At 45.6% G+C, this 18,186-nt stretch overlaps 1 protein-coding gene and 1 long non-coding RNA gene across 5 annotated transcripts; one reads left to right on the forward strand and one right to left on the reverse strand.

Moving 5' to 3' along the window:
- Positions 1-1,890: 1,890 nt before the first annotated feature.
- LOC139226447 (uncharacterized) lies at positions 1,891-4,984 on the reverse strand. The gene is made up of 3 exons (XR_011587261.1): positions 4,912-4,984; positions 3,550-3,638; positions 1,891-3,056 (listed from the first exon to the last, which is right to left on the reverse strand). It is a non-coding gene; the product is annotated as an uncharacterized lncRNA (long non-coding RNA).
- On the forward strand, positions 4,744-12,199 carry mrps17 (mitochondrial ribosomal protein S17). Of its 4 annotated transcripts, none has more exons than XM_070857221.1 (3): positions 4,744-4,784; positions 10,489-10,624; positions 11,675-12,199. In XM_070857221.1, the coding sequence occupies exons 2-3, from the start codon at positions 10,502-10,504 to the stop codon at positions 11,978-11,980; spliced, it is 429 nt and encodes a 142-aa protein (XP_070713322.1). In that variant the 5' UTR covers positions 4,744-4,784; positions 10,489-10,501; the 3' UTR covers positions 11,981-12,199. The 4 variants fall into 4 exon arrangements, with proteins under 4 accessions (XP_070713322.1, XP_070713319.1, XP_070713321.1 ...); XM_070857218.1 differs by lacking the exon at positions 4,744-4,784 and adding an exon at positions 4,934-5,110; XM_070857220.1 differs by lacking the exon at positions 4,744-4,784 and adding an exon at positions 5,100-5,185.
- Positions 12,200-18,186: the final 5,987 nt, after the last annotated feature.

Genomic DNA, 18,186 nt, shown 5'->3' on the forward strand with positions numbered 1-18,186 from the left:
TACACAAGAGATTAGTGTGCAAAATTAAAGCTCATGGTATTGGGGGTAATGTATTGACGTCGCTAGAGAATCGGTTGCAGACAGGAAGCAAAGAGTTGGAATAAACGGGTCCTTTTGAGAATGGCAGGCAGTGACTAGTGGGGTACCGCAAGTTTCAGTGCTGGGACCCCAGCTATTTACAATTTACATGAATGATTTGGACGAAGGAATTGAATGTAATATCTCCAAGTTTGCAGATGACACTAAGCTGGGTGGCAGTGTGAGCTGTGAGGAGAATGTGAAGAGGCTGCAGGGTGACTTGGACAGGTTAGGTGAGTGGGCAAATGCATGGCAGACACAGTATAATGTAGATAAATGTGAGGTTATCCACTTTGGTGGCAAAAACAGGAAGGCAGAATATTATCTGAATGGTGACAGATTAGGAAAAAGGGAGGTGCAACGAGACCTGGGTGTCATGGTACATCAGTCATTGAAAGTTGGCATGCAGGTACAGCAGGCGTGAAGAAGGCAAATGGCGTGTTGGCCTTCATAGCGAGAGGATTTGAGTATAAGAGCAGGGAGGTGTTACTGAAGTTGTACAGGGCCTTGGTGAGGCCACACCTTGAATATTGTGTACAGTTGTGGTCTCCTAATCTGAGGAAGGACATTCTTGCTATTGAGGGAGTGCAGTGAAGGTTCACCAGACTGAATTCCGGGATGGCAGGACTGACATATGAAGAAAGACTGGATCGACTAGGCTTATTTTCATTGGAATTTAGAAGAATGAGAGGGGATTTCATAGAAACATATAAAATTCTGACGGGATTCGACAGGTTAGATGCAGGAAGAATGTTCCTGATGTTGGGGAAGTCCAGAACCAGGGGTCACAGTCTAAGGATAAGGGGTAAGCCATTTAGGACCGAGATGAGGAGAAATTTCTTCACTCAGAGAATTGTGAACACGTGGAATTCTCTACCACAGAAAGTTGTTGAGGCCAATTCACTAAATATATTCAAAAAGGAGGTGGATGTGGTCCTTACAGCTAAAGGGATCAAGGGGTATGGCGAGAAAGCAGGAATGGGTTACTGAAGTTGCATGATCAGCCATGATCATATTGAATGGTGGTGCAGGTTTGAAGAGCCGAATGGCCTACTCCTGCACCTATTTTCTATGTTTCTATGTTTCTACGGAATGCATGTTCACAGATCCCTGAAGGTAGCAGGCCAGGTAGATAAGGTGGTTAAGAAGGCATACAGAATACTTGCCTTTATTAGCCGAGGCATAGAATACAAGAGCAGGGAGGTTTTGCTTGAACTGTATTAAACACTAGTTAGGCCACAGTTAGGTCACCACCTTACAGGAAAGATGTGATTGCACTAGAGAGAGTACAGAGGAGATTTACGAGGATGTTGCCTAGACTGGAGAATTTTAGCTATGAGGAAACATTGGATAAGCTGGGTTTGTTTTTTTTTGGAACAGAGGAGGCTGAGGAGAGACCTTATTGAGGTGTATAAAATTATGAGGGGCCTAGATGGCGTGGATAGGAAGGACCTATTTCCCTTCCAGAGCAGTCAACAACCAGGGGGCATAGATTTAAAGTAATTGGTAGGATGTTTAGAGGAAATTTAAGGGGAAAGTTCTTCACTCAGAGGGTGGTGGGGATCTGGAACTCACTGCCTGAAAGGGTGCTAGAGGCAGAAACCCTCACCACATTTAAAAAGTACTGAAGTGCCGTAACCTGCAGGGCTATAGACCAAGAGCTGGAAAGTGGGATTAGGCTCTTTGTTGGCCGGCACGGACATGATTGGTCAAAATCACCTCCTTCTGTGCTGTAAATTTCTATGCTTCTATATAAATACAAGTCTTTCTTTTTAAATAAACTGACACAAACAATAACATTCTGAGGCAAGATATTTTTATAGCAATTAAATCTGATAGGTGACAGCATGTAGAATGCTTTGCCAGAGAATGTCAAAAAAATGAACTAAAGTGTCAAACATGGGCTTGCTCTGTATAGAGTGTTAAAGAAGGAATAGGGCACATGGTTTGGTGGGGGGGGGGGGGGGTCATTCTGATATCATAGTGTCATTACATCACAATCCTCTTCATAAAGGAGAATTTACCTGTCACATGATCCCACCCCAGGATGTTACCTGGTGCTAGCTCACTCTAGCTGTGTGAAAAATAAGGTTGTTGAAGGATATTCTCTTTCATAGTTGGAATACTATGACACGTAATGCACAATGTATTATTAAAGTCATGAATTTAAGGTAAATGAATCTGTCCAATTCCGGTATTGTTAACTGGTATTCTGGAATTTTTATGGGTGTTTGGGAATTAAATTCCATCTTTCTGTGAAAATTGTAAATCAGTGTCCTGCGTTATTCTTATATTCATAAAAGAGTGGCTTCATTTTTATATGTATTTCTTTACCTAGGTATTTGGGCTTGGCAGCATTGGAACAGGGTTCCTTCCAATGTTCTGAGAACACTGCAGAGAGAGGTTCTGCCAATATTAGGACAAGTCCTAGGATCTGAGATCACTGCAAAAAGTGTCCTGGGAACAGGGAGCACTAGGAATATGGTCTAGGTAATATGTCAACATCCCACGATCAGCAACTAAGGGAATAGTATTGGGGAGTGGGTATAGGAACATTGGTTTGGCTGGGATCTGGCACTTTTGGGAAGGCAGGGGGAAGATAGGATAGGATCCAGCAATCATGTGACCCCCGGGGATAAAATTTTAATTTGATTTCCAAAGGTTCCTTTAAAATCTATGTTAATTTACAGTCTTTATTTATTGTGCGTCTTTAAAAAAGGGGCACATGTTTGACTTTAAATCAGCAATCATGTGAGGAGAGACAGCCCAAAAAATGAGACCTTAACTATCAGTCATAATGGATTTCATTTCTGTGCTTGTATCAACAGTAGGTGGAGTGAACCCTTGGCTTAATAGTAGCATTCCTGCCTTGGAGTCAGAAGGTGCAGAGTTCGAAACCTATTCCAGACGGTCCGGGCGAATGGAGACAGGAGCTCCGCCTCTGAATTCTGGGTTTACATCCAGTGGAATACTTGCATCTGGTGGGTGAAACATCATCATCATATGGGTTGTGGAAATCCATAAAATGCTCCTGCTATATGACTAACAATGCTAATGTCTGATATAAAGATGGTTACAGCAATGGAAGGAATATTCGCGCATTGCAGTCTTTCAGCTTGCGAATTCTTCAACTATTTCCCACTAAGGGAAGAGTCTGAAGATATAAAATGAGCTGACCGTAGGTTAAAACATCTAAAAGGCCTGTTTACGATTATTATTGACACTCCTCGTAAGTGTGTTGGCACGTTTTACTCTGTTAAAGGTGCTATATAGAATCATAAGAACATAAGAATTAGGAGCAGGAGTAGGCCATTTGGCCCCTCGAGCCTGCTCCGCCATTCAATAAGATCATGGCTGATCTTCTACCTCAACTCCACTGCATAGAATGATGCAGTACAGAAGAAATCACTTTAAATCTGTGCCCTCTGGTTACTGACCCTCTGCCACTGAAAACAGTTTCTCTTTACTTACTTGATCCAAACCGTTCATGATTTACAACACCTCCATCAGATCTCCCCTTAACCTTAATACAAAAGCAAAATACTGCAGATGCTGGAAATCTGAAATAAAAACAGAAAATGTTGGAAATAGTCAGCAGGTCGGGCAGCATCAGAGAGAAACAAAGATAACGTTTCAGGTCGATGATCTTTTGTCAGAACTGAAAAAAGTTTGAGGTACAACAGCTTTTAAGCAAGTGCAGAAACAGGGGAAGGGGAGGGGAGGAAAGAAGAAAAAGGAAGGTCTGTGATAGGGTGGAAGGCAGGAGAGATTAAAATAAAAGGGATGATGATGCGAGGCAAAAGGAGATGGTAATGGTACAAGTAAAGCAGCAAATGATGGCTGTGGAATAGCATCATCAGCTACCATCCAAAAAAATGGGAGCCATTGCTGTTTGTGGGATCTTGCTGTGTGCAAATTGTCTGTCGCGTTTCCTAAATTACAAGAGTGACTGCACTTCAAAAAGTACTTCATTGGCTGTAAACACACTTTGGGACATCCTGAGATCGTGAAAGGCGCTATATAAATGCAAGTCTTTCTTCCTTGGCCAACGGAAAATGTGACCGGTTCATCAAATTGAAATGTGAACTCTTGTTTCTCTCCATAGATGGCTGCCTGACCTGCTGAGTATTTCTAGCATTTTGTTTTTATTTCAAATTTCCAGCATCCACACTATTTTGCTTTTATAGAAAAAATTACCTCTAGTGATGTGAGGATACTTCGTAGAAGATTAAGATTCTATAACATATGGGTTTAAATTTTTTTGTACAATCACTTTTTTTGAATGGCACAGTACTGGAAATATGTAATATAAAAACAGAAAATGTTGGAAATCTCAGCAGGTCAAGCGGCATCTGTGGAGGGAAACAGAGTTAGCCTTTCAGGTCTGTGACCCTTCCTCAGAAATCCCGTCTGAGGAAAGAGCAGAACTTCTTCAAGGTGGGCATTCCTAGAAGAGAAGCGGCAGTGAATTAAACACTAATACAAAAGCAAAATACTGCGGATGCTGTAAAGTGAAATATGTGTGCATTGAGAAGAACAGAAGGATTTCCCCCCGAAAATGTATGGCTACAAAAATACTGTGTACGTTATTAAAGGTACTGCGTGTAATGTAATCGGCGCCCACTAGGGACGGTAGTTTTGCAGTATTGTCCTTTGTTGGGAGGCTGGAAGGTGTGGTGCGCAGGCTCTTGGTCGCTGAATGCGAGGTAACGGGTAATGAACTCCCCATCACCATTGCAAGGTCAAATCAAGGGAATGGGGGGGCATTAAGGGCAGATCTGTGTGGGAGGGGTGGGAGGTCAGATCATAAAGCTGACTGCGATCCTAGTTTACCACATGAGGCTCGGATCTCCAAGTCCGAACTCTTGATATTCGGCTGTGTGAACTTCCTCTAACCCCGGATCTGCGCATGTGCAGTAACAACAATCGGCAGGGGGAAGGAGGAGGTACTGCGCGTGCGTGGGTGCCGCAGCGGAAATGCGTCCGTCGCCTCAGCAGTCCCTGCGGCCGCTGCAAGAGTGGGTTTAATCAGGTGTGTTTATGGGACGTGAAACGCGGGGTTTTGACGTGACTGGGATGCATCAAACTACGCCGGAGGAGCAAATAAGTACCAGATGATCTTACTTATTTCTCATATTCTGTTTCTAGACCCCCTTAACATATTTACTGTCGTGTCTCGTATGATCAGGCTTTGCTTTCATGTTCGAATGAAACAATGTAGGTCACATCCTATCCTTAAAATCTTCCGAAGTACTGTGTATGAGAATTTTTATTGTATGGAGAAGATTTAACCACCTTTACTGGTATTGATCAAGCTTGTAGGCTTTAATTTAAAGTTATTGATGAGACAATGCATCTATATTAGCGACTTTCATGACCTCAAGCCGCCCCAGAAAGCCGATGAAGTACTCATCTTCATCATCATAGGCAGTCTCTCGGATTCGAGGAAGACTTGCTTCCACTCTTCGCATGAGTTCTTAGGTGGCTGTCAGTCCAATACGAGAACCACAGTCTCTGTCACAGGTGGGACAGATAGTCGTTGAGGGAAGGGGTGGGGAGTCTAGTTTGCCGCTTTCTCCTTCCGCTGCCTGCGCTTGATTTCTGCATGCTTTCGGCGACGAGATTCAAGGAGCTCAGCGCCCTCCTGGGTGCACTTCCTCCACTTAGGGCAGTCTTTGGTCAGGGACTCCCAGGTGGGGATGTCGCACTTCATCAGGATGGCTTTGAGGGTCTCCTTGTAACGTTTCCGCTGCCCACCTTTGCCTCGTTTGCTGTGGACGAGTTCCGAGTAGAGCGCTTGCTTTGGGAGTCTCGTGTCTGGCATGCGAACTATGTGGCCTGCCCAGCAGAGCTGATCAGTGGTTAGTGCTTCAACGCTGGGGATGTTGGCTTGGACGAGGACGCTAATGTTGATGCGTCTGTACTATAGAAGTGCAGTACACAGTTGTGATGGAGGGAAATTGGCAGTAAATTAGCACACAGCAAGGTCCCGCAAACAGCAATGAGATAAATGCAGGTGATGTTGGAGGGCTAAATATTAGCCAACTACTTTGGGAGAATTCTCCAGCTCTTCAAAAAATGCCTTGGGATCTTTTAAATCCACCTGAGAGGACAACGGGGCCTTGGTTTAATGTCCCATCTAACCCCACAGCACTGAAGTGTCTAGATTATATGCTCTAGAGTGAGGCTTGAACCTACAACTTTCTGACTCTGGTGATACTGCTACCATTGAGCCAAGTCTGATACCTGCAGTAGCTCAGGAGTGGAGGAATAATTTCCCAGCATATCACATTAGCAAGTGATATGAGATTGTCTCTCATTCCCTCAGCTACACAGAGACTGCAGCAAAACTCCCAACAAGTGCAAAATGAAATTTAAAACATTTTTAGCCAGTTCAATAGGCAATATTTACTGGTGTCTGTAACACATGCACCAGTTATGCAGGGGAGCTAGGTACACATGTGTCGAGCTGTGTTGGCCTTACACAATCGATGTGACATTAGCAGAATAGCTCAGCATATGCTCCAATATCTCAAATACTTCTATCAAATCACCCCTCAGCCTTTCAAGAGAAGAAAAGTATCAGTAACTGACTTCTCCTCACAGCTGTTGCCTTAGTTCTGAAAATAATTTGGTAGCCTCCTTTGTAGTTCCTCCCTTCAATAAATCTGTATCTATTAATGTTTGAAAAAGCTTACATTGCATGCAGTTCCTGTCAATTCCTTTGTCTGCATTTATAATGGTAATTAACTATGTAAACTTTGTTACACAGTAATTGCACTCTCCTGCCACTGGTTGCACTGTCGCACTTCAGTCTTGCATCTCAGCTAGTTGCAGAGAAACTCTTACATTCCAACCAACTCTACTTTTCCACTTCCCAAATTGTCTTAAGGTTTGCTAGTTAACTATAATACTATTAAATCAAAAGTATCATACAAATAAGAACAGAATAATATGACTTTAAAATAGGGATTAAATTATCAAAGGTAGTAATCTCAGGATTGCTACCACTGCCACGTGCGAGCCAGAGTAGAAATAGCAGGATAGTTAAGATGAATGCGTGGCTTGAGGAATGGTGCAAGAGGGAGGAATTCAAATTCCTGGGACATTGGAACCGGTTCTGGGGGAGGTGGGACCAGTACAAACTGGACAGTCTGTACCTGGGCAGGACCAGAACTGATGTCCTAGGGGGAATGTTTGCTAGTGCTGTTGGGGAGGGTTTAAACTAATATGGCAAGGAGGGGGGGTGGGGAATCTATGCAGGGAAACAGAGGGAAGTAAAATGGGGGCAGAAGCAAAAGGTAGAAAGGAGATAAGGAAAAGTGGAGGGCAGAGAAATCAAAGACAAAAATCAAAAAGGGCCATATTACAACATAATTCTAAAAGAACAAAGAGTGCTAAAAAAACAAGCCTGAAGGCTCTGTGTCTCAATGCGAGGAGCATTGGTAATAAGGTGGATGAATTAACTGCGCAGATAGCGGTTAACGGATATGATGTAATTGGGATTACGGAGACATGGCTCCAGGGTGACCAAGGCTGGGAACTCAACATCCAGGAGTATTCAATATTCAGGAAGGATAGACAGAAAGGAAAAGGAGGTGGGGTAGTGTTGCTGGTTAAAGAGATTGACGCGATAGTAAGGAAAGACATTAGCTTGGATGATGTGGAATCTGTATGGGTAGAGCTGCAGAACACCAAAGGGCAGAAAACGCTAGTGAGAGTTGTATACAGACCACCAAATAGTAGTGAGGTTGGGGATGGCATCAAACAGGAAATTAGGAATGCGTGCAATAAAGGTACAACAGTTATCATGGGTGACTTTAATCTACATATAGATTGGGCTAACCAAACTGGTAGCAATACGGCGGAGGAGGATTTCCTGGAGTGTATTGGTTTTCTGGACCAATATGTCGAGGAACCAACTGGAGAGCTGGCCATCCTAGACTGGGTATTGTGTAATGAGAGAGGATTAATTAGCAATCTTGTTGTGCGAGGCCCCTTGGGGAAGAGTGGATGCATTGGTGGTCATTTTCCAACATTCTATAGACTCTGGATCAGTTCCTATGGACTGGAGGGTAGCTAATGTAACCCCACTTTTTAAAAATGGAGGGAGAGAAAAAACAGGGAATTATAGACGGGTTAGCCTGACATTGGTAGTGGGGAAAATGTTGGAATCGGTTATTAAACATGTAATAGCAGCGCATTTGGAAGGCAGTGACAGGATCGGTCCAAGTCAGCATGGATCTATGAAAGGGAAATCATGCTTGACAAATCTTCTGGAATTTTTTGAGGATGTAACTAGTAGAGTGGACAAGGGAGAACCAGTGGATGTGGTGTATTTGGACTTTCAAAAGGCTTTTGATAAGGTCCCACACAAGAGATTGGTGTGCAAAATTAAAGCACATGGTATTGGGGGTAATGTATTGACGTGGATAGAGAACTGGCTGGCAGACAGGAAGCAAAGAGTAGGAATAAACGGGACCTTTTGAGAATGGCAGGCAGTGACTAGTGGGGTACCGCAAGGTTCAGTGCTGGGACCCCAGCTATTTACAATATACATTAATGATTTAGACGAAGGAATTGAATGTAATATCTCCAAGTTTGCATATGACATCAAGCTGGGTGGCAGTGTGAGCTGTGAGGAGGATGCTAAGAGGCTGTAGGGTGACTTGGACAGGTTCGGTGAGTGGGCAAATGCATGGCAGATGCAGTATAATGTGGATAAATGTGAGGTTATCCACTTTGGTGGCAAAAACAGGAAGGCAGAATATTATCTGAATGGTGACAGATTAGGAAAAGGGGAGGTGCAACGAGACCTGGGTGTCATGGTCCATCAGTCAGTGAAAGTTGGCATACAGGTACAGCAGGCGGTGAAGAAAGCTAATGGCATGTTGGCCTTCATAGCGAGAGGATTTGAGTATAGGAGCAGGGGGGGTCTTACTGCAGTTGTACAGGGCCTTGGTGAGGCCCCACCTGGAATATGGTGTACAGTTTTGATCTCCTAATCTGAGGAAGGACGTTCTGGCTATTGAGGGAGTGCAGCAAAGGTTCACCAGACTGATTCCCGGGATGGCAGGATTGACATATGAAGAATGACTGGATCGACTAGGCTTACATTCACTGGAATTTAGAAGAATAAAAGGGGATCTCATTGAAACATATAAAATTCTGATGGGATTGGACAGGTTAGATGCAGGAAGAATGTTCCCGATGTTGGGGAAGTCCAGAACCAGGGGTCACAGTCTAAGGATAAGGGGTAAGCCATTTAGGACTGAGATGAGGAGAAATTTCTTCACTCAGAGAATTGTGAACCTGTAGAACTCTCTACCACAGAAAGTTGTTGAGGCCAGTTTGTTAGATGTGGCCCTTATGGCTAAAGGGATCAAGGGGTATGGAGTGAAAGCAGGAATGGGGTACTGAAGTTGCATGATCAGCCATGATCATATTGAATGGTGGTGTAGGCTAGAAGGGCCGAATGACCTACTCCAGCACCTATTTTCTATGTTTCTATGCGTGTGCACTCTGGCCCAATTATCAGCCACTCTCGAACCCCGTTTCGATTGAAGGCTACGCTTGGTATTAACTCCTAGTCCATAATCTAATTTTAAATCTGATACTGGCAATTTCAAAAAAATAACTTTCAAATAGTGAACGTGGAATAGCACTCGTTATTTTGCCATGGTTGTAATTTTGTATGCGGGTGAGTCGAATGTGCTACAATTGTGTTTTGTTTCCAAGGGTGCATTAAGTCAGTGAGAGATCAATAACCAGCATGTTACTCCAGCTTGCCTCATGGTCACAGGCTGGGCCCAAGTGGATTTTGGAATGAATTACCTAGTTATTAATATAAAACTCTACTGATAAAACCTTTGAAATTATGTATTTCATGAGAATTGATCCAAATCTTTTCAGCATCGACAGGAAATAAGCTTTTTATATTGTATATTGCTCATAAACGTCTTGAGTACTAAGCTTGGCTCATTCTCAACTCTTAAGTCAGAAGGTAATAGGTTCAAGTTGCATTCCAGTATTTGAGCACATAACATAAGCTAAACCTCCAGTGCAGTACTGAGGAAATGCTGCATTACCGGAGGTGCTCATATGAGATGTTAAACTGAGTCTCCCTGTGTAGGTGCATGTAATATATCCCATGGTATATTATTTATGAAGAGATAATCATTTGGTCATTTATCTCATTGCGATTTGTGGGAACTTGCTGTGTGCAAGTTGGTTATCGCGTTTGCCTACATAACAAGTGACTACACTTCAATAAAGTAATTTTGCTGGCTCTGAAATGCTTTGGGACACCCTGAGGATGTGAAATGTACTACATAAATGGAAGTTCTCTTTGAGCAAATATTTTAAAGTTATTTTGCGAAATATTACAAAATTTCATTCACTTTAATGCAGGTAATATTCAAAAATGTCAGCAAGAACTGCCTCTGTCCATGCCAAGTGGATTATAGGAAAAGTGATCGGGACAAAAATGCAGAAGACTGCTAAAGTCAGAATAACGAGACTTGTCCTGAATCCATATCTGTTAAAGGTAAAGTGGATTATTTTGAAGTGCATAGAGTAAATTATCATTTATTCATTCTGAAACCTAGTCCGTTTAAAAAAAAAATGATTTGTCCAAATTAATAAACTCAGTTTTAATAAGCAGACTGTGTTTGGTTTGGGGATTATTTTTCCCAATTAACTATAATTTCCAAAATCTCTGCATATAAAGCTTTATTAGAACTTTATCACCTTTACTGTTTGGTTAAAATATTGTGAGCAATATTAAATATTCCAGGCAGTACTTCCAAGATTTATATTTCATAATTTTAGTGAGTTGAAGATTGACACAAAGAAGTAACTCTTCACTTCACTAATTATTTACTTTTTCCTCATTTGAGACCATTCATTACTGTCTTGAACTGTACAAATAATTTTAATTGTAGGAATATTCATAAAATATAGAAATTGCTTTGCATATTCCCAGCTCAATTTTATGTATTTCTGTTTAGAGCTAGTGTCTACAAGTATGTTTTAAGTAATGCTCAGCTTAGTGTTGTAGCATGTTTTTACTAATATGCTGTAATTTAATGGAAAGGTTGAGTTTCACACCCACAATTTTACATATGGTGCAATAAGATAATAGCTGGTATCAGTAATAAAGTAACGTGAAGCTATCGGATTATCGTAAAAACCCAACTGGTTCACTAATGGCCTTTTCGGGAAGAAAACTTTCTGTCCTTTATGTAACTCTTGTCCCACACCAACATGGTAGACTCAGCTCTCCTCTGAAGTGGCCTAGCGAGCCACTCAGTTATATTGGGGAAACTAGGAATGGGCAATAAATGCTGGCCTTGCTACCGACACCCACATCCTGAGAATTAAGTTTTTAAAAAAAAAAATGTTTCCAGCATCTTGGCTAATACATACACCTGCCAGCAGATAAATCTACAGTTCTAAAGACCAGGGTTGACTACTCTTAGACAGGAATGCTATTGGAGGTTTTAATAATAAAAACAAACTTTTTTTTAAAGTGGTAAATGCTTTCTATATATACTTTTTAAAAAGGTGTTTTAAAATAATGTTCATTCTTCCACAGTTTTATAATAAGAGGAAGACCTATTTTGCTCATGATCCAAAAGAACAGTGCACTGTGGGTGATATCGTGCTTCTGAAGGCTTTGTCTGAGCGAAGGACCAAGCATGTTAAACATGAACTGGCAGAAATTATATTCAAAGTTGGAAATATCATTGATCCTGTAACAGGGAAACGCTGTAGTGGAAGCAGAATACTTGATCCCCTTACAGACTCCGATTCAGATGTGGGATCCCTGAATGACCATCTGAAGAATTTAGAGATCAATGCTGAGCAGAGTAACTCAGAACATAAAACCTCTGCAAATTGAATTATAAATAAATAAATATTTGTAAATTTGATTATATTTACCATAATGAATATTCATGCTGCAAATGTTATTCTTAATTAAATTAGACAATACAGATTTTTTTAAGGGATAGATATGTGTAATAATTCTCCCATCTTGCATTCATCCTTTCCCATACTTGGGAGAACTTGGATTTTCTGAAACCTTAGTAAAATAAATGCAAATGATTGTTGTATATAATCTTCCAACATCTGAGCTCTTAATTTCTTTTTATATTTTCACATTCAATCCACGTGATATGATAGATAAGTGATCAGGCTGCCTTTTTAATGAAGTATTGGAGGGTTTCCGATGAAATTGCTCATGATCAGTCACAAGGTGCACTCTTATAGCAATAAGGTTGATATGCCATGTAATGTGCCAGCACAAAACATAACATAAGACTCTCAAGGAACTCCATTCCTTTTATAACATTTAATAATGAACTAGTGGATGTACAATTATACTGCTCACTAAGTTGGAGTGGATGGGAGCTGGAAGTTACAAAGAGCCATAGACAGATTAAGTAAGTGGGCAAAATTATGACTGATGGAGTTCAACATGGGGAAATGTGAGGTCATCCATTTTGGAACTGAGAAAGACAAATTAAAATATTCTCTTAATGATGAGAGACTAGGAGCTGTGGAGGAGCAAAAAGATTTAGGTGTCCATGTACACAAATCACAAAACCAACGTAAAAAGCTAATGGAATGTTGGCCTTTACCTCAAGGGGGTTGGAATCAACGTTCCCTCTAATTTTGCTTGGCGCATTGGCTGCGAGGGAGCATTCACAATACCCCGCATCCACGGATTTTGTATTGAAATGCTGGCTGCACGGGTTTCTTGGAGCATTTACTGGAAACACTGGTTGGAATGTAAAAGTGAGGAAGTGTTGCTTCAGTTGTATAGAGCCTTGATCAGACCCTACCTGGAGTACTGCATTTAGTTTTGGGTGTCAAAACTCAGGAAAGATATACTTACCTTGGAAAGAGTACAACGCAGATTCACCAGAATCACACCAGGGCTTAAAGGGTTAAATTATGAGGCCAGGTTGCACAGATTCAGCTTGTATTCCCTCGAGGGGATATGGGGTGATATAATTGAGGAATTTCAGATGATTAAAATATTTGATGGGGTAGATAAAAACTATTTCGTCTGGTGGGGAAGTCCAGAACAAGAGGTCATAACCTTAGAATTAGAACTGGGCAGTTCATGGGTGATGTCAGGATGTTCACAAAAGGGGAGTGGAAATCTGCCCCCTAAAAAGCTGTTGAGGCTTGGTCAATTGAAAATTTCAAAACCGATTTCATAAAATATTTTAAAAGCCCCATTGTTATAGACTTTAAATGCTTCTAGAAACTAGATAGGGCTGCAGTAGCAATAGCGGTAATGATAGCCAGAGTGTATGCACATGAGACAAATTAAAAGCTCTATATCTGAACGCACAAAGCATTTGTAACAAGATAGATGAGTTGAAGGCACAAATAGAAATACATGGGTATGAATTGATAGCCATTACAGAAATGTGGTTGCAAGGTGACCAAGACTGGGAACTGAATATTCAGGGGTATTTGCCATTTTGTAAGGATAGGCAGAAAGGAAAAGGAGGTGGGGTAGCTCTGTTAATAAAGGATGAGATCAGTGCAGAAGTGAGAAATGTTATTGGTTCAGAAGATTAAGATGTAGAATCAGTTTGGGTTGAGATAAGAAATAATACGGGAAATAAGTCACTGGTGGGAGTGGTCTACAGGTCCCCAAACAGTAACCACATGATAGGACAGAGTATAAATCAAGAAATAATGGAGGCTTGTAAGAAAGGTACGGCAAAATTCATCCAGGATCAGATCAGCCATGATCTTATTGAATGGCGGAGCAGGCTTAAGGGGCCAAATGGCCTACTCCTGCTCCTATTATGTTTTTTATGTACAGTTTCAATTCATCTGAAATTTTATGTTATCTTCGATGAATCTGTAGCTTGGTCTAGGCAGTGGAATGTTTAAAATGGAAGCTATGGTTGCTGTGATTGTTGTGTTCCTTTGTCTTGCCAACAGCTAAGCTAATGCACCTTTGTCTGAGAACATTGTATAGTAACAACAAAATATCTCTTCTAATTGTATCGTTAAAAAGAAGCAACTGTTTTCTGGGTCTGAAGAGGTAAATACACGAACTAGCTAACACCTAAGTATAATCAGTTAAATCTTCTTTCCATTTTTTCCAACTCACCGTTTGCATCTACTTGAACTGTTACACTATTTTCTCTTATACAAACTTTGATCTAAACATTCTTCACACGTCGACTATTCAAACTTTTCAAATGATATTTACAATTGTTAAACATTCTCCTCATTCTGCTCCAACTTCTTTCTCATGATTTTATGCAAATACCTTCCCTTTAAGTACTTTTTCATACTGAAATAAAATAGTTGTAATTGACAGCCAAAAATGTCTAAAATGTAAAGCAAACATACATATATCTATGCCTTCTCAAGGATAAGATTTTAATTAAAGCTTGCACAGACAACCATAATTTTAGTTATGAATACCTATCTTCATGTTAAATCTGTCCAAATATGTCCATAAGTATCACCAAAGCATTGGTTATTTTTGATAGAGAAAGGTTCAAACTCAGTTTAAGTATCTTTTGTCCTATTCACCCTACAGTTTTGCGACAGTTCAGCTCAGACCTGAACTATTGCCTTTAAGTGCAAATGAGATGTGGTCGTTTGATGAAAGGGGAAGAAAATGCATTTTCACTTCATTAATTACAACAAAAATCTTTCAAATTATTTTTGACTCTTGAATGATATAGGATCTGTCAACATATATATGCGAGATTTGAGATTTATGAACAAAAAGAGGCAGAGAAATTGTAAAAATAAAAATAAATATATAGTGAAAATCTGAATTACAACCAGAACATTCTGGCAATACACAGCAGACCAGTCAGCATCTGAAGAAATATATATTTATTAAGGTTTTGAGTCGGTTTCCTCATTAGCCAGATTGTAAACTCTCTTACACATATGGGGCCCAAGTTGCGAGCCTCGCCTAGAACGGCGCAGCCCCGACCTGGACGCCCGTTTTTCGCGCCACAAAGTGCGCCTAAAAAATACTGACCTATTCTCCAGCTCCCTGCAACTCCTCTGGAGCTGGGCACGGCGCAGCACGAGCTGTGGGGGGCGGAGCCAGGTCCCTGCGCTGAAAACAGTACGGGGACCTCTGCACATACGCGCGAAAGTGGGCGCGCATGTGCAGTAGCTCCAGGCGCCTAAAACTGTGTGGGAGGAACCCAAAGCACGCAGCCCCTAGCCCTGGCCGAATGGCCTCACTGGGGCAGCATGGATAAGGCTGCCTCCCACGCCCAGCTCCTGCTTCCTCCCGACCAGACCTGACCCGTGCTTCCCCCCGCAACCGGTCCCGACACCCCTCCCCTGGACCGGACCAGACACCGGACCAGACCTGATCCCCCCGACCCGATCTCGACCTAACCCGCGCTCCCCCACCAACCCCACGACCTGACCCTCCCTTCTCCTCCTCCCCCCTCCTCCTCCTCCCCTCCCATCCCTCCCTCCTCCTCCCCTCCCTTCTCTCCCTCCCTCCTTCCTTTCCCTTCTCTCCCTCCCTCCCTTCTCTCTCTCCTTCCCTCCCTCCCTCCCTTCTCTCTCTCCCTCCCTCCCTCCCTTCTCTCTCTCTCTCTTCCCCCCTTCTCTCCCCCCCCCTCCCTTCTCCACCCCCCCTCCCTTCTCCACCCCCCCTCCCTTCTCCACCCCCCCTCCCTTCTCCACCCCTCCCTCCCTTCTCCACCCCCCCTCCCTTCTCCCCCCCCTCCCTTCTCCCCACTCCCTCCCTTCTCCCCCCCCTCCCTCCCCAATCCCTCCCTTCTTCCCCCCCTCCCTCCTTCTCCCCCCTCCCTCCCTTCTCCCTCCCTTCTCCGCTCCTTCCCTTCTCCGCCCCCCTCCCTCCCTTCTCCGCCCCCTCCCTCACTTCTCCCCTCCCTCCCTTCTCCCCCCCTCCCTCCCTTCTCCCCCCTCCCTCCCTTCTCCCCCCTCGCGCCCTTCTCTCCCCCCTCCCACGCTTCTCTCCCCCCTCCCACCCTTCTCCCCCCCTCCCACCCTTCTCCCCCCCCCACTCCCACCCTTCTCCCCCCCCTCTCCCACCCTTCTCCCCCCTCCCTCCTCTCCCCCCCTCCCTCCCTCCTCTCCCCCCCTCCCTCCCTCCTCTCCCCCCTCCCTCCCTCCTCTCCCCCCCTCCCTCCCTTCTCTCCCCCCTCCCTCCCTTCTCTCCCCCCCTCCCTCCCTTCTCTCCCCCCCTCCCTCCCTTCTCTCCCCTTCTCCCTCCTTCCCTCCCTTCTCCCTCCCTCCCTCCCTCCGTCCCTCCCTTCTCCCTCCCTCTTCTTCCTACCTCCCTCCCTCCCTTCTCGCTCTCCCCCTCCCTCCCTTCTCTCTCCCTCCCTCCTCTCTCCCTCCCTCCCTTCTCTCTCCCTCCCTTCCTTCTCTCTCTCTCCCTCCCCCTCCCTTCTCTCTCCCCCCTCCCTTCTCTCTCCCCCCTCCCTTCTCTCTCCCCCCTCCCTTCTCTCTCCCCCCTCCCTCCCCTTCTCGCCCCCTCCCTTCTCTCTCCCCCCTCTCTCCTTCTCTTCTCTCTCCCCCCCCTCCCTCTCTTCTCTCTCCCCCTCCCTCCCTTCTCTCTCCCTCCCCTCCCTCCCTTCTCTCTCCCCCCCCTCCCTCCCTTCTCTCTCCCCCCCTCCCTCCCTTCTCTCTTCCCCCCCCCTCCCTCCCTTCTCTCTCCCCCCTCCCTCCCTTCTCTCTCCCCCTCCCTCCCTTCTCTCTCCCCCCTCCCTCCCTTCTCTCTCCCCCCTCCCTCCCTTCTCTCTCCCCCCTCCCTCCCTTCTCTCTCCCCCCTCCCTCCCTTCTCTCTCCCCCCTCCCTCCCTTCTCTCTCTCCCCCCTCCCTCCCTTCTCTCCCTCCCCCCTCCCTCCCTTCTCTCTCTCCCCCCTCCCTCCCTTCTCTCTCTCCCCCCTCCCTCCCTTCTCTCTCCCCCCTCCCTCCCGTCTCTCTCCCCCCTCCCTCCCTTCTCTCTCCCCCCTCCCTCCCTTCTCTCAACCCCCTCCCTCCCTTCTCTCTCCCCCCTCCCTCCCTTCTCTCTCCCCCCTCCCTCCCTTCTCTCTCCCCCCTCCCTCCCTTCTCTCTCCCCCCCTCCCTCCCTTCTCCTCCTCCCCCCTCCTCCTCCTCCCCTCCCATCCCTCCCTCCTCCTCCCCTCCCTTCTCTCCCTCCCTCCTTCCTTTCCCTTCTCTCCCTCCCTCCCTTCTCTCTCTCCTTCCCTCTCTCCCTCCCTTCTCTCTCTCCCTCCCTCCCTCCCTTCTCTCTCTCTCTCTTTCCCCCCTTCTCTCCCCCCCTCCCTCCCTTCTCCACCCCCCCTCCCTTCTCCACCCCCCCTCCCTTCTCCCCCCCTCCCTTCTCCCCCCTCCCTTCACCCCCACTCCTTCCCTTCTCCCCCCCTCCCTCCTCGCTCCCCAATCCCTCCCTTCTTCCTCCCCTCCCTCCCTTCTCCCCCCTCCCTCCCTTCTCCCCCCCTCCCTCCCTTCTCCCCCCCTCCCTCCCTTCTCCGCCCCCTCCCTCCCTTCTCCCTCCTCGCTCCCCAATCCCTCCCTTCTTCCCCCCCTCCCTCCCTTCTCCCCCCTCCCTCCCTTCTCCCCCCCCTCCCTCCCTTCTCCCCCCCCTCCCTCCCTTCTCCCCCCCCTCCCTCCCTTCTCCGCCCCCTCCCTCCCTTCTCCGCCCCCTCCCTCCCTTCTCCCCCCCCTCACTTCTCCCCCTCCCTCCCTTCTCCCCACCTCCCACTCTTCTCTCCCCCCTCCCACTCTTCTCTCCCCCCTCCCACCCTTCTCCCCCACCCTCCCACCCTTCTCCCCCCCCCTCCCACCCTTCTCCCCCCCCTCCCACCCTTCTCCCCCCCCTCCCACCCTTCTCCCCCCCCACTCCCACCCTTCTCCCCCCCCACTCCCACCCTTCTCCCCCCCCTCCCTTCTCCCCCCTCCCTCCTCTCCCCCTCCCTCCCTTCTCTCCCTCCCTTCTCTCCCCCCCCCTCCCTCCCTTCTCTCCCCCCCCCTCCCTTCTCTTCCCCCCTCCCTCCCTTCTCTTCCCCCCCTCCCTCCCTTCTCTTCCCCCCCCTTCCTCCCTTCTCTCCCCCCCCC

This window comes from Pristiophorus japonicus, chromosome 16, assembly GCF_044704955.1.
Source record: "Pristiophorus japonicus isolate sPriJap1 chromosome 16, sPriJap1.hap1, whole genome shotgun sequence".
Classification (NCBI taxonomy): domain Eukaryota; kingdom Metazoa; phylum Chordata; class Chondrichthyes; family Pristiophoridae; genus Pristiophorus; species Pristiophorus japonicus.

Excerpts from the sequence above, each read along its gene's own strand:
- mrps17 (XM_070857221.1), top strand. The coding sequence starts at position 10,502 with ATGTCAGCAAGAACTGCCTCTGTCCATGCCAAGTGGATTATAGGAAAA. Across the intron at positions 10,625-11,674 it reads TGAATCCATATCTGTTAAAG|TTTTATAATAAGAGGAAGAC; the intron begins GTAAAGTGGATT and ends ATTCTTCCACAG.